This window comes from Marmota flaviventris, chromosome 7, assembly GCF_047511675.1.
Source record: "Marmota flaviventris isolate mMarFla1 chromosome 7, mMarFla1.hap1, whole genome shotgun sequence".
NCBI classification, from domain to species: Eukaryota; Metazoa; Chordata; class Mammalia; order Rodentia; family Sciuridae; genus Marmota; species Marmota flaviventris.
In genome coordinates, this window is record NC_092504.1 from 74,514,863 (window position 1) to 74,529,978 (window position 15,116).

A 15,116-nucleotide genomic window follows, 5' to 3' on the forward strand; every position below is an offset into this window, starting at 1 on the left:
AGGAGACCCAGCTGATTGACAGGAGGTTCTGTTGGTGCCTGATTGATGTTTCTTTTGCTCACGCGTGGGCTGCTTGGTGCTTTGTTCCTAAGTCACCACCATCAACCTGACATCCCAGCCTTTTTGATGATATTGGGCAGATAATTTCATCTGGCTACTTTCTGCTGGCTTAGGGGCACTGGGGACTACCCCTACAAGAGGACAATATCTGGTTGTAGGTCTCTTTGGCAATTTCACCCATGTGCTTTCAGGCACACCTAAATGATGGAGGGTGTTGACATTCTTTTTAACCAATCCAATTTCATTGATATAGTAGCAGCATTCTTCTTTCAAGAATAGACAGTGTCCTCCTTCATCTGCTGTCAGGAGATCTAGGGCTTTACAGTTCTGTAATAAAACTTAGGCAATAGATGTTATTTGCCTTTGTGGGGAAATGAGAGAGGTGGCAGATGCCTCTACCACTTACTGAAATTGTTGTTCAAGCTTCTGAGTAGGGGTTACTGCATAACCAAGTCCTCCTGCCTGGAGTCCAGAGGCAGAAAAGGAGGAGGCCAGAGAGAGTCCAACTACTACTGATAGAAAGATGGCCCATCTTGTCCTGGAAAGGGAGGTAGTAACAATCCATGTTAATTCAGCCTCACTGTACAGAGTTAATTGGGGGAGAAAAGTGGAAGGAACCCAAAAAGCAAAGGACATGTTGAGGCTTAGATTTTTTGTTAGGGTCCCATTGCACCAGAATAAGAACCCCAGCAGATCAAAGGTTGGGGAAGAAATTCTAACCATCTGAACACAGGGTGCTGAACCAGAGGCAGTGTAGCACCAAGAGAAATTCCCTGATGAGTTACAAAAAACAGATACTTTCTCAAATAGCTGGAGATGGGCGTCCTTGGGGTCTAGTTGGGGTATTGAGAGGAAGATCAATGGGAATCTCAGTTAATGGAGTATGATCCAAACCTGCACAGAGGAAACAGTCTGAAATGTTATTAACTTTGGATAAATTGAGAAGTTGAAGGCCCTGATATATTGGGGCCATCCATGAGAAAGGGTGAGCTTTAGAATGGGCAACTGTATCTAGCTGGTGCTGTAGTTCCTTCTCTTGCTCCTACATGGTTATGTGAATTTGATGGAACATTTAAATATAAGTTCTCCATATTCTGATAGAGGCTGAGGGGTGCTTGGCAAAACCCTAAGAATTTGCCATCAACACCAGAAGCTCATTTCAGATCCCATGGGTCCCAAATAGTTAATTTGGTGTATGCTTGATTCTCATAACAAGGCTTATCTAGGAAGCGTTTCTGGCATGAATTATAAGGGCACCCACCATATGTATCAGGAAAGTGCTTACAAGTTTTCTCAGTTTGGTCTGCTATGAAGCATAGCATTGCTGAACATAAGTGGGACAAGGTGCCCTGGTTGAATCCAGTAATGTTAAGTGTGACTGCATAATTGCAGCCAGTGGAAGGGCAATCACCTTGACCCATAATCTGAGAGTGGCTGGTGCCATCCTGCTGCCATGATGCTTGGATGTAGAAGCGCCATCTGTGAGTTGGGATAGAAGCTTGAGAGAGATTAATGATTAGTAACAGAAGAAGAGGGTTGGTGAGAAATCTTGAGTTTGGTGGGCCCCAGTGTGGTGGAAGTCCAGGACTGGACATTTGGAACAGGTGCTTTCTTAAGGCAGGAGACATGGTACCAGGGGAGTGGCCTAAGAGCTTGGCTACCATTGGGGTAGCAAGTATGATAGTTTGGGGTTCCCTCCATTAAGGTTCCAACAATTGAGGATGAAGCTCTGGAATTAAGACTGCATCTTCCCATGTGAAGGCAAAGAGGTAATAAGAGTCAGGATGGAGGGGCACTGTAAAGAAGGCATTTTTAAGATCCAGGACAGCAAAGTGAGTGGTCAAAGGGGGGATATGAGAAAGAAAAGTGTGAGGGTTAGAAACCACAGGGTGGATGGGAATACTGGCCTCCTTAATTTGGCAGAGTTCTTGGACTAAATGATAGGTACCTGAGGGTTTATGGACCAGAAATATGGGAGTGTTGCAGGGGGAGTCAGTAGGAATGAGGAGTCCCCGGGCAAATAACCAGTTTATGATAGGTTTAAGTCCCTTCCTGTGGGTTTTGGAGGTGAGAAATTAGGGAAATTGCAAAGGAAATTTAGTTTGTGGTTTCAGTTGGATATGGACTGGCTTTTGATGGGAGGCTATGACCAGCATTGAGATGTCCCAGACCTGGGGATTGACTAGATCAGGGGGCAGTGGCATAATAGATACTGTGGGGTTATTAAATAGGGTAAGAATTAGAGGCAGAAGAAGATGAGTGATAGTATTCTTGGGGTGTAGTTGGAGAGTGGCTCCTAATAATTGGAGAACATCTCTGCCTAGGAGACCAACCGGACAGGATGGAATTACCAAAATGAATATGTGAAAGGGTGTGAATCCAGGGCACAGGCCAGCTTAGAGGAGGTTTGGAGAGGAGGGTTTGCTATCAATCCCAACAACTGAGACCTGGGAAGAAAACAGAGGCCTAGAGTGGGCAGGTAAGACAGAATAGATAGCCCTTGTGTCCACAAGGAAGGCTATGGACTTACCTGCTACCTGGAGCATTACCCTGGGCTTGGAGAAGGTGATGGGGGTCCTTGAGTCAGGGCTTCTTCAGTCTTCTACAATACCCAAAAGTTCAAGAGAAGGGACCACCTGGCTGGTCATACCCCCATGTAGAGGCACCAAGGAAGGGCCAGCCATGGAGCAGTCACTCTTCCAATGTCCTGTCTGCTTACAGGTAGGGCATGGCCTAGAAGGAGGCTGTGGGTTTGGGCATTGGCAAGCCCAGTGACCTTCACATCCACATTTGAAGCAAGCCCCTGGTGAAGAGAAATGCTGGGTCCCCTGTGAAGCTCTCAGTTGAGCCGTAGGCCTCAGGGCCTCTGCTAAGGCCTGGGTTTGGAGTGTTACCTTTTTTTGTAATTATGCCTCCTGGCTAGTTTAGCTGACTCCTCCCGGGCATTATAAACTTTTTAAAAAAAAAAAAATTTAAGAGAGAGAGAGAGAGAGAAAGAGAGAGAGAGAGAATTTTTTTGATATTTATTTTTTAGTTTTCGGTGGACACAACATTTTTGTTTGTATGTGGTGCTGAGGATCGAACCCAGGCCACACGCATGCCAGGCGAGCTGGTTACCGCTTGAGCCACATCCCCAGCCCGGGCATTATAAACTTTAAAGGCCATTTTCATCAGCTCTTGGATAGGGGTCTGAGGGCCTTCCTCAGCTTGTTTGAGCTTTTTTCTGATATCATGGGCCAATTGAGTAATGAAGTGGGTTGCTAACACTGTAGCCCTGGCAGGAGACTCAGGATCCAGCTTAGTATATTTGGTAAGGGCCTCTGTAAGGCGGTTGAGAAATAAAGCTGGATTTTCATCTGGATTCTGGATGACTTCTCTCAGCCTATCAAAGTTAACCACCTTATTGGAAACCACCTGCATGCCTGCCATAAGGTATTGAACCATGAGAATGCAGTGACGGTGACCTTGTTGACCATCTTGATAGTCCCAGTTGGGTTTGGTTAGGGGAATGGCTGCTTCACCTGTGGGGAGAGTCATATCTGTTAAAGGAATTTGATCAGCAAGATCTCATGCAGCCTGCTGGATGTGGGCTTGCTCATCAGGGTGTAAGGGTGGAGGACAGAACAACATAGACATCATGCCATGTAAGATCATAAGTCTGGGAGAGGTATTGGAATTCCTTAATGTAAGTAGAAGAGTCATCAGAGAATGACCTAACATACTTTTCAATCTGGGAAAGATCTTGAAGTGGGAATGTAACATGTACTTGGACAATCCCTTTGGCACCAGTCACTTCCCTGAGAGGACAAAAGAACTTTGGGTTATCTGATAAGAGGGCCTGATGGGACTGGGTATGGGCACTGACAGGAGAAGAAAAGGGTGAGTGGGTGAAGGTAATCATGGCTGCAGGAGAAGAGGAAGGAGAGGAGGAGGAGGAGGAGGAGAGGGATGGAGGGGGAGAGGGAAAGTTCATATCAGTAGAAGAGGTGGGCAGAGAAGCCATGGCTGCAGGAGAAGAGGAAGTTGTGGGAAGTTGGGGAGGAGAAGCTGTGATAGCAGGAGGAGGGAGTTGAGGTATGAGAGGGGTGGCAGGAGTGGATTGGTGTGGATAGAGAGGAGGGAGAAGGGAAGGTGGGACTGAGAGCAGCCAGGGTGGTTCTGAGGATGTAGAAGGAGAAGTTGAAGAACAATGGGAGAGAATTTTGGGATTTTTCCTAGCAAGGAATACTTGAGCAGGAGAACAGAACAAAGAGGAGGACAGGAGCAGAGAGCAGAGGGAAGGATGGGAGCATATCTCAGAAACTGAAAGTTTATGCCTACTTCCCAGTCCAGTGACAGAAATTGTCCAATTCAGTGAGGGTTTAAAATCAAAAGTTCCTTCAGGTGGCCATTTTGACCCATTATCTAAGTCACCACTGGTGCCAGGCCACAGTGAGTAAAAGACCAGGTGGTCACAGTGTAGGTCTTGAGTAAGTCCTTAAGACCTTGACAACTTGGCAAAACTTGAATATAGACACCCAAAGGACTCTTGGAGTCTAAGGAGATGATTCTGTGTTTCCCATGACCTTCTGGCACCCTTGGGGGTGGGTGGGAGCAGAAAATGCATCCCAAATTTTGACTGCACTCACCTGAGGAATGGATAAGGGCCAGGCAGGGATTAAAGCATCTCTTCAACCCACTGGGGACCCACAGAATGGCTCACATAAGAACTGGGACATCTCCACAGTTCCTGGGGCTTTGAACAGAATGTGTGGGAGTATATGGCACATGTGTGACTTACGGGTAGACTGAAGCTGGTTGAGATAGCATTCAGCTTTCTTTCTCACTGGTATAAGCATCTGGGGCTTAGTCCACTTTGTATTTAGTAATTTTGAAGGGTTCTATATACATAAGATCAAAACACCTCTAGGACCAGGCAGATCCTGATCTCTGCTTGAAGTCTGGATCTCAGGAGCTTCCCAAGAATTCTACTTATAGGGCAGGGGAGCCAATCCGCTACAGGGCACACTCACTCTGCTGCCACGAATGTGACTTTCATAGGCTTAGTCCCTGAGTGTATTCATACCCACCTGTTCAGTTTCCCAGTCGTCTTCAGCTGGTCATGTGAATATTCACACTTAAAAGGAAAGTAAATTATACTCCCTTCCATATTGTTTTACTTGAATTCCCCAAGTATTATCTTCTCTGTGCCTATTTCAATAATATTCTGCTAGGTTACACCCTAGACCCTTCAGTAGATGCTCACCAGGACAATATGGCAATTTTTGCTACCATCTACCACGCTCCTGTAGCAGCACACTGAAGCAGAGGGTCATCAAGATGGCTCTCCACTTTCCAGTTGTAAACACAGAGCACTCAAATGTCATTTTGTTGTACAGTTTCTGGATCATATAAGTTCGGACTATTTTTCTGATCTTGGGATCTTTTCCTTGCCAAAATTTTCTGTTGTGTTTTTGTTTGTATTATACCTCCTCTCTGCAGTGAACCTGCTACCCTGCAACTTCTACAATGAGCTTGGATTCAATGCACTTATTTTTTTTCAATGCACCCAAATTTCTGAATCTTATGAGACTCTCATTGTACTGATACTGGTCTTGAAAAATCAGGGTCAGGTCCTCATTCCCCTGGTGTTGAAGATTAAATGCTAGAAAAATGGTGAGGCAAGCACAGGAAAAAAGTTTTATTTAGAAGATAGAACAGAAACATAATTCTTCTGGGAAAAGAAGGAGATCCAGAGTTGATATCCATGGGAGGAGGTGTATCTTACCCTTTTATGAATTTCAGGTTTCCTTTCTTCTGATGCTCACTCCTCCCATCCTACCTACTGGCCAAAGATGGGAATAACAAAAAGGCAAGAAAGGAGTCACCTAGGTGGTCAATAAGAACTCCTTCCTGGGAGGAACAATTCCCTGGAGGTAGAGGTAAAGTTGGCAAGAGGTTGTGAGGAAGGGGAAGTGTTCTGTATGTATTAGCATTTTGTTTCCTTTTGAATTAGCCCATCTTCCCAACCTGATCATCTATCTACACTGACTGACTGCTCTTTGTTCTTATCTCAGTGGGATACTGTATTTCAGTGAATTCCTTCTTTTGACCCACCTCACTGAGTAGTACTCCTGATATTTGTATCTTACCCAAAGAGTAACTGAAAATACAGCCATCCTATAATGTGCCATCTTAAGAATCTCTCCAGATCTCAATATATGCATTATTAATCAACTGGAAATCACAAATTCATGGACCATTAAAACTGGAGTGATACTAACCTCCCTATTTATTTAAAGGATGAGAAAACTGATATAAGCAACTTGTCAAGATTTTCTAGAATTAATTTCTCCTTTTTTAGGTCAATGAGTTAGACTAGACTTCTCCATTCCTGCCTGATAAGATGAACTGTAATTCAATGCATAATATCATATTTTTTTGTGAAATTTTTCTAATAAAAATAATTATTGATGGCAACTGAAGAGAAAATAATTGAAAAAATTTTTGGATACTTAAATCAAGGTATACTTTTATTCCCATCAAACTTTTTATATTTTTTCTAATTAGCTATTTGTGACTGTAGAATGCATTTTGACATATGATTCATAAATGGAGTATAACTTCTCACTCTTCTGGTTGTACATGATGTAGAATTAAACCAGTAATGTATTCATATATACACATAGGGTAATGATGTCTGATTCATTCCTATATTCTTCCCACCCCCATATACCCTTGCCTCCTTTCACTCCCCTATGCCTAAGCCAAAGTACATCTATTGTTCCCTAGCCACCCCCTTATTGTGAATTAGCATCCACATATCAGAGAAAACATTTAGCCTTTGGTTTTGGGGGATTGGCTTATATTGCTTAGCAAGGAATTCTCTATCTCCATCCATTTACCAACAAATGCCATTATTTGATTCTTCTTTAAGGCTGAGTAATATTTTAATCTGTACTTATATCACAATTTCTTCATCAATTTATCTCTTGAAGTCACCCAGGTTGATTATATAGTTATTGTGAGATGAGCTTCTGTAAACATTGATGTGGCTGCATCACTGTAGTGTACTGATTTTAAGTCCTTTGGGAAAAAACAAGGAGTAGGATAGCTGGGTCAAATGGTGATTCCATTCCAAGTTTTCTGAGAAATCTGCATATTGCCTTTCATAGTTGTTGCACCAATTTGCAGCCCACCAACAATATATGAATGTACTTTCCCCCCCACAGCCTCACCAACATTTATTGTTGCTTGTATTCTTTATAATTGCTATTCTGACTTGAGTTGAGATGAAATCTCAATGTAGTTTTAATTTGCATTTCTCAATTGATTGTATTTTTTTCTTTTGTGAAGTGTCCAGTTCCTTAGCTCATTTATTGATTGGGTCACTTTTTTTTGGTGTTAAGTTTTTTGAGTTATTTATATTTACCTGGAGATTAATGCTCTATCTGAGATGCCTGTGGTAAAGATTTATTTTCTGTTCTGTAGACTCTCTGTTCACATTATTGATTATTTTCTTTGCTGAGAAGAAGCTTTTTTAGTTTGAATCCATTCCATTTATTGATTCTTCATTTTATTTCTGGAGCTTTACAAGTCTTGTTAAGAAAGTCAGATCCTAAGCAGACATGTGAAGATTTGGGCCTACTTTTTCTTCTACTAGGTGCAGGGTCTCTGTTCTAGTGCCTAAGTCCTTGATACATTTTGATTTGAGTTTTGTGCAGGGTGAGAAAGAGGGATTTAATTTTGTTTTGCTGAATATGAATTTCCAATTTTCCCAGCACCATTTGTTGAAGAGAAAAGGCTTTTCTCTAATGTATGATTTTGGCACCTTTGTCTAGTATGAGATAACTGTATTAATGCGAGTTTTTCTCTGTGTCTTCTATTCTGTAAAAGGTGCTTTTTCTTGAAATGTGAGAATGACTCACAGTAAATTAATAGGAATTTAAGAATTTTTTTTGAGCTGTGACAATCTTTGGCAGGTAATTATGAGGAAGATAATCATCACACAAGACAAACTCAGGAGATTCTTCCATAAGCTCCAAGGTGAGAGATCAATGTCTTGGGTTGTCAAGAATTCTCACCACTACATCTAAAATTCAACACAAATAAAGATATAATTTCATTCCTAGTATCTATCAAATTTTACTCAATGTATCTACTGTTTATTTATTTTTTATATTTTATTTTTTAATTAGATATACATGATAGTAGAATGTATTTTGACATATATACATGGAGATAACTTCTCATTCTTCTGGTTGTACATGAAGTAGAATTACATTGTTCATGTAATCATATATGCAGATTCTTATATCCAGCTATAATGTCCCAATGCAGGGACATTATATTGTATATCCTACATGAAGTATTAATTAATAATAAGTGAAGTAGGACAGCACATTTCTGAGAAGACAATTTTTCACTTTTCTTATGGTTTCAAAGGAGTCTGTGACCCAAAATTAAGAATCATTGTCCTAAAATGACACAATCCCTTAGGCCACAAGGTCCAGTTTAATGAAACAAACAAACAAAAGTATGTGTACAAAGACATGAATTGGCGTGAACATACTTTGTATACAAAGATATGAAATATTGTTCTCTCTATGTGTAATAAGAATTGTAATGCATTATGCTATTGTGTATTTTAAAAAATAAAATCAATAAAGAATTAATTAAGATGACACAAAAATCAATGTGGATGTCAAATCTTGCCAATCATGGTGGTGATCAGAATACTAACAATGTAGAAAAATGAAAACCAGAGATAATTTCTACTCTTCACTTTGGGAAACTCTTTTTAAGAGTGACTTGGTTGCATGTGGTGATGCATGCCCATAATCCCAATGACTCTGGTGGCTGAGGCAGGAAAATCAAAAGTTGTAGGTCAGCCTCATCAAATTAGTGAGGCATTAAGAAACTTAGAAAGACACTGCCTCAAAATAAAAAATGAAGAAGCCTGCAGTTAATCAGGTGTTTTCTCTTCATGTCTAATGATTAACAGTCATTAAATGGTTACAATTTTGTTAGATACTATGCCAAGAAATTTGTACCTAAATACTCAGTTAAACCCTAAATCAATCTAAAGGGTTATCGATATTACTCACATTTAAAAGAGGAGAATTAGAGTACACAAGCTTGGCCAAATTTGCAGTCACACTATGAACCAAGTTTCCAGCCTCCACAGATGAACTCATTTCCAAATTTGTAATGCTATTCTCTTCAAAGAAAGTATTGATCAGATAGCTTTTCACTTACTTCTGGTAATGAACCCTCAGCTTTAACTGATGACACCTATGGCCCTTGCACAGTTCTGCTCATCCACAAGACAGCCATTCAAAGAACATAGGCTAAGAATTATAAAACGAGGACCAGGAAGGAGCAAGGGTTGCCAGCCAGAGTTATACTACGAGGCTCTTTCACCAAGACTGTGATGAGCATCACAGTTACTGAGCTTCAGAAAGATACCAGCAGGGCCAGGAATCAGCCAAACCTTAGGTAGCAGCTGGTGGAGCAGGATGCAGTGTTCTTGCCACAGGTTAGAAAAGTGGCTGGTACTAAAAACAGCTGGTGCAGTCACAATTATTGCTAATGCCATTCTTGTGCTTCTTTTCAAACTTAGAAATTTCAAGAACATTCATGGCCTCTTTGCTGTAAGAGAAGCTTTCTCCTCCCTCTTTTGAGGATAAGCCTTATTATGTAAGTATGAAGCCTGTGGTGGCTCCTTAACTCGTCCTACTTTTCCCATCCACTTCATCCTGACCACCATGTGTGGCATAGTCTTTTGTGTTACAAAGATGTCACACCCAGATCAAACTAGGATAAAGAAAACCCTCTTCACAGGGTTTTTTTTCCTGTCAGTAATTAAAAATAGAAATTTGTTATTATGAAGAATTATTTCAAAAATATATAAGAGATTTCACATACTGGCATTTTCTTTTTCTCTTGTTAATTCAAAACTGCAACCAAAACATCAATCTTTAAAAAGCTCAAAACATAATTTCTCACATTAAATGCAATTTTGACTGTAGTAAAACAAAGGCACAGCATGTTCCCATGCATTATTAGTACACAATGGCTTACTTCAGGGGTGAGAAAACAGAAAACCTGTTGACTCTAGAAGGACTTGGACTTTTTCTAAGCCCAGGGGACTTTCTATATCACACCACAATAGAAAGTAAGCAAACACAAATGTATTATGATATTGAATACAACTTACATCACATTGCCGGAACAGCCTTTGCTTACTGTTGTATTGTGTCCTGAACAGAAGTTTTGTTCCAAAAATTCATTATGCTGCAAAGCCTATAATACAATGGGGAAGCAGGGCAAGGTAAATTGTTTCAAATTTCAAAGGCCAAGGTGAAAGAATTTCAAGTTCAAGATCAGCCTGGCCAACTCAATCTAGTCAGACTTTGTCTCAAAATAAATAAAAAGAGTTAGAGATATATCAAAGTGTTAGAACACATGCTGAGCATATGTACCTAGTACCCAAAAGAGAAAAAATAAAAGGTTACAAAGAAGTATCTCAGTTATATTCTCAAAATTAATCTTTATTATTATTATTATTATTTTATTATTGATCTATGGTAATATTTCTTGTTTGTTTCAATCAAAACCAGTTGTAATTCTTGGAAATAGCAATTTGATTGTACTGTGTCAAAACACAGCTTTCTTTGGAGCCAATTAACTTGCTAAAGCCAGTATGGCTCTGAGTATTACATGGTCTTTGTTTCTCTTCTAATTTCCCTTTTAATATAAGTTATGTGTTCCAGTCTCCCATTCCTCATTTATTCCCTTATTGAACTGAATATGTTTTTCATTAATTAGTCAATTCTTCCCCTTTATTGAGATTTCTTCCCACCATTCATCTCTCTGAAACAATTAGGTGACTGAGGAAAACCCCAAACAAATCTCTGACCTTGTGATTACCAAGGCTAAACAAATATTCATGCATTTCTTCTGAAAGACAGTTCCTGGATAAGAGACATTCAAAGCTCATGGCTGGGAAATGAGAGGATGAGGCTTGATTTTGTTTGTTCCCAGCTTAGGAACCCCTCACAATGACAGATGAAGACAACTTACCATATAGCCATAATGAGGAATACTGAAGTACTGAAGCCAGGAGAGCTGAGGTGCCATGGTTTCAGAATTCAATGACATACCCAAGAAAACCTATGAAAAGCAAAACCAAGTATCAGAACTGGTGCAGTGTTTTTATGAGGAACTCTGAACAAGGTCCTCTATAAGAACTCCATCACCATCTAAACATTTCTGCTAGGATATACTCTTTCTTAAAATTCTTTCACTTACTCTAAACGTTAATCTTTGTCTTTTGAATATCTATACCTTTGTATAGCTAAGTCAGTTTATGGTATTAAAGGAAGGATAATATACCTATAAACTATATTATATGTTTCACTTATTTGGAAGATTTGGGAAAATATACTTATAATCTGTATAATAGGTTTTATTTATTTGGAGAATTCTTAATGATCAGGAATATGTCATTAGCTTTCCCCTGTGACTGTACACAATGGAAGATTAAGAAATACAGCTGTCTCTCAGTATCTAAGGAACTGGTTCTAAGACCCACCCATCTCAACCACAGTTACCAAAACTTGCAGATGCTTAAATCCCTTATTTTAAAAATGGCATAGTTTTGTATGTAACCCATATACATTTTTATGCTGTAAATATACACATCTTTTATATTTTAAATCATTTCCATGTCTAAGGATACTTAGGAACAGATGCCAGAAAATCCTGATCATCACACATTCCCCCTCTACTTCCATACAATATGATTTGTTATCTAGAAGGATCTGCACTATATATCCATAACTTTTGGTGTAATTTTGGGGCTCAAAATGCAGGCTTACCATGACCCAAAGCCTACAATTGATAAAGAGAATAATGTGATAAAGTATAGCTGAAAAAATGGTCAATAACCTCACCTAAAGCTAACAGAAAGCAGTATCACAATGATGATGATAGGAGGGGATGCTCGAGATGAAAAAGAGACATCTATGCGGTCCACATAACACTTGACTTAACTGGTGTGTCATGCCCTGGGATATGCAAAACAATGACAGTGTTGTGCTGTGAAAGCATATATTTACTCTTGACCACTCCATGCTCTCAGTATATTACACAGCATCTCTAAGTAAAATGTGGTTTTATGGTTTCTAAATTTGCACAGAGAAATCTTTACATGTGAATCAGTCAGAGCACAAAATAAACAAAACACTTTAATTTATTGATGAACACTTCATTTACTGAATGACAGTATAGGAAACATAATATAAGACATCACTTTCTCAATGATATACATTGATAGTTGCCAAATTTAGAAACAGAAGAATTAAACTTTGGCAAGCACTTATGTTAATTCTGCTTCATATTGAAAGGCATCTGCTCCTACTGTAGCAGAAAGGACATATTAATGGCTAGGCACTCCTGTTTAGTTCAAATCATAGTAGTAAGTAGTTCCATTCATCTGTTGATTCATCATTGTGAGTGCAATCTTTAGAGGCATGTAACATTAGAACTAAGTAACCACTGGAAACAAAATAAGAGCAGAGAAATATTGACATAAGGGATCATCAGGAAGCCAGAAATAATTAAGCTTTATCAGTGGTTCCTACTTTGGTGTGTTGTCAAAAATAGGTATTTCTGGTGTTTTTATATGAGATATATATGTATGGAAATATTCATGAAATGAAACTAGGGGGAAACCTGAGCATAATACATATGTTTGGGAATATTCCATTATTTTAAAACTCAAGTTAGACTCCCCATGCTGCACACTCATGAAGTTTCACTCTGACCTTGGAGAGTGGTGAATCCTACCAAACCATCTCTGTTATGGGTAAACAGCTGGCAATTCTCTAAACCAGCATCAAAGGCAGGCAGGTAACCAGTCTTTTTTTATGAGGGAATGTGCCAATGATAGTTCCTCTGGAGTATGAAGTTCTAATTAATGAAGGTGAATGTGCATGAAGAAACAAGGAGAGAAATTCCCTCTCAAAGAAACACAGGTTCCTACTCACCAGCATAAACACAAAATATGAAGTCACCAGAAGTGTTTTTCCAGATGCTGCATTCTCATGTATTCCTATAGCCAAGATCATGGAAGTGGCGGAATAATTCACCATCAAAGCAGTAATCATTATGATGAGGAAAGCTGTTATCCCCCGTTTCAGCCCTCAGAAAGAAAAGAAGGGGTCAGTGCAACTGTCTAGGTCACCTTGTATTTCAGAATGTTCAACATGCAAAGAACACTATAATTTTCCAGTCAACTAATATCAAAATGAAAAAAGACAAACATGATCCAACTATCATGGTTCACCGTTTCATTTTTCCCTCTTTGTAACTGCACAAAGCTATCACAGTTTTCTTTCATGCATTTACTGATGAAGGACCTTTCCATGTAATACCTACTATCCTTTACATGTAATTATGAACAATATCAAAGTTGCTGAGATGGAGAGATATAGGCAACACAAATGGCTAAGGAGACTTAAGAACATATTCATGTATCCAGACATCACCACATTGTTCACTGTTTGCTGCAACTGCATTAGTGAAGAAACTGGGGTTCAGATTCCACAAGTGGATTTGGTGTCTTGGGAAATGGAGAGTTTCTCCATAATGGAAGACTTCCATAGACAAAGGATCATATGGCTCTGTGATACAGAATGGTTAGGTTAAATCACTACTTTATAAATGATAATAAACTCATGCTCTGGGTCATACGTTGTGAAGATTTTGAAACATCTTCAGGAACACCAAAGAGGAGTCTAGGGGGTCTAGATTTCATGAAAAATTCTTTATGACACAACTCTTATTTGTAAAATGGAAGATTTTAAGCTCTATTAGTGGTTCTTACTCTCGTGTGTTGTCAAAAAATAGGTATTTCTGGTGTGTTTATATGTGTGTGTGTGTGTGTGTGCATGTGTGCACGTGTGTGTGTGTGTATGTGTATGTGAGACAGATGGAAATATTCATGCAATGAAAGTGGCAGGAAACCTGAGCATAATGCACAAACACATCCATATCCACCAAAAAATAGTTTTATTAAATAGTTTTTTTGAATCAATCTACTTTAAAAGTCACCATCTTTCTTTCACCATAGAAGGAGATGGAGAGATGTGTATGTTGACTATTTATCCCTCTCAATAAATATCTATAGATATCAGAGATATTACCTACATATCTATATCTTATCTCCATACAGAGATATATGTAGAGAGATAGGAGAAATGTAGATAAATAGGCAATAAATATCCCAGCTCCTCCAGGATAGTCTTAAGCAGTTTTATAAATTTCCTCAATATTTGTGTATGACACACAGCATTTCGTCATAAAATGTAGTTTTAAAACCAGTTTTAAAGTTTGGTTGAACTGGTCACAAGGGCACAAGGTTGGCTTGGTAAGCACAGCTACTTGGAAGACTTGAGGCAACAGACTCATGGCTAGCCTGGACAATTTATCAAGATTAAAATGTCTCATGTTAAAATAAAAATAAAATTAAGTGGTATATCCCTTGCCTAACTGGGTTTAAAACCCAGTTACTGCCCTCCCCAAAGTTTGTTTAGGAAAAGACTAAACAATGCTCACATTTAGCATTAGAGATAATGCTATATTAGAGATAATACAATGCTTAAATAGCTTTTGGCTTAGTTTGTAGTTTGGAGAACTATGAACATCCTTACAAAGAGAAAATACAAATTAGTATCAGCTCATATCTAAGACTAAAGACACATCCTCTTTGTCTTGTTACTTACCTAACATCAAGTATACCACAAGAGTAAATATAAAACTTGGAAAAAAAAACTCTTGAATAGTAAATCAAATACCAGTTTTCCAAGGAAGTAAGATAACACTCGGTAGTATCCACTGATGTATTCAAGTATTAAAAACAAAAACACCACACATCCCAGATTAGTCCAAGAGGCACAGCCCAGAGGAGGTGCTGCTGTGAAGACTCCTGGTGCCACCAGGTCTGACACTGTAGCTGCCCAAAGGCTCCAGGCTGACCCCCTACACCCTTCTCCACCTCAGGTGCAGCCTCC

The 15,116-nt window shown here is 39.3% G+C and overlaps 1 protein-coding gene across 1 annotated transcript in view; it reads right to left on the reverse strand.

Annotated features, from left to right (window-relative positions):
- LOC114083011 (broad substrate specificity ATP-binding cassette transporter ABCG2-like) overlaps positions 1 to 15,116 on the reverse strand; it is a 131,795-nt gene that overhangs the window by 28,304 nt on the left and 88,375 nt on the right. Inside the window, 4 exon segments of the mRNA XM_071614014.1 lie at positions 11,125 to 11,214; positions 13,092 to 13,246; positions 14,829 to 14,883; positions 14,886 to 14,957. Of these exon segments, the coding sequence (XP_071470115.1) occupies positions 11,125 to 11,214; positions 13,092 to 13,246; positions 14,829 to 14,883; positions 14,886 to 14,957 (372 nt within the window).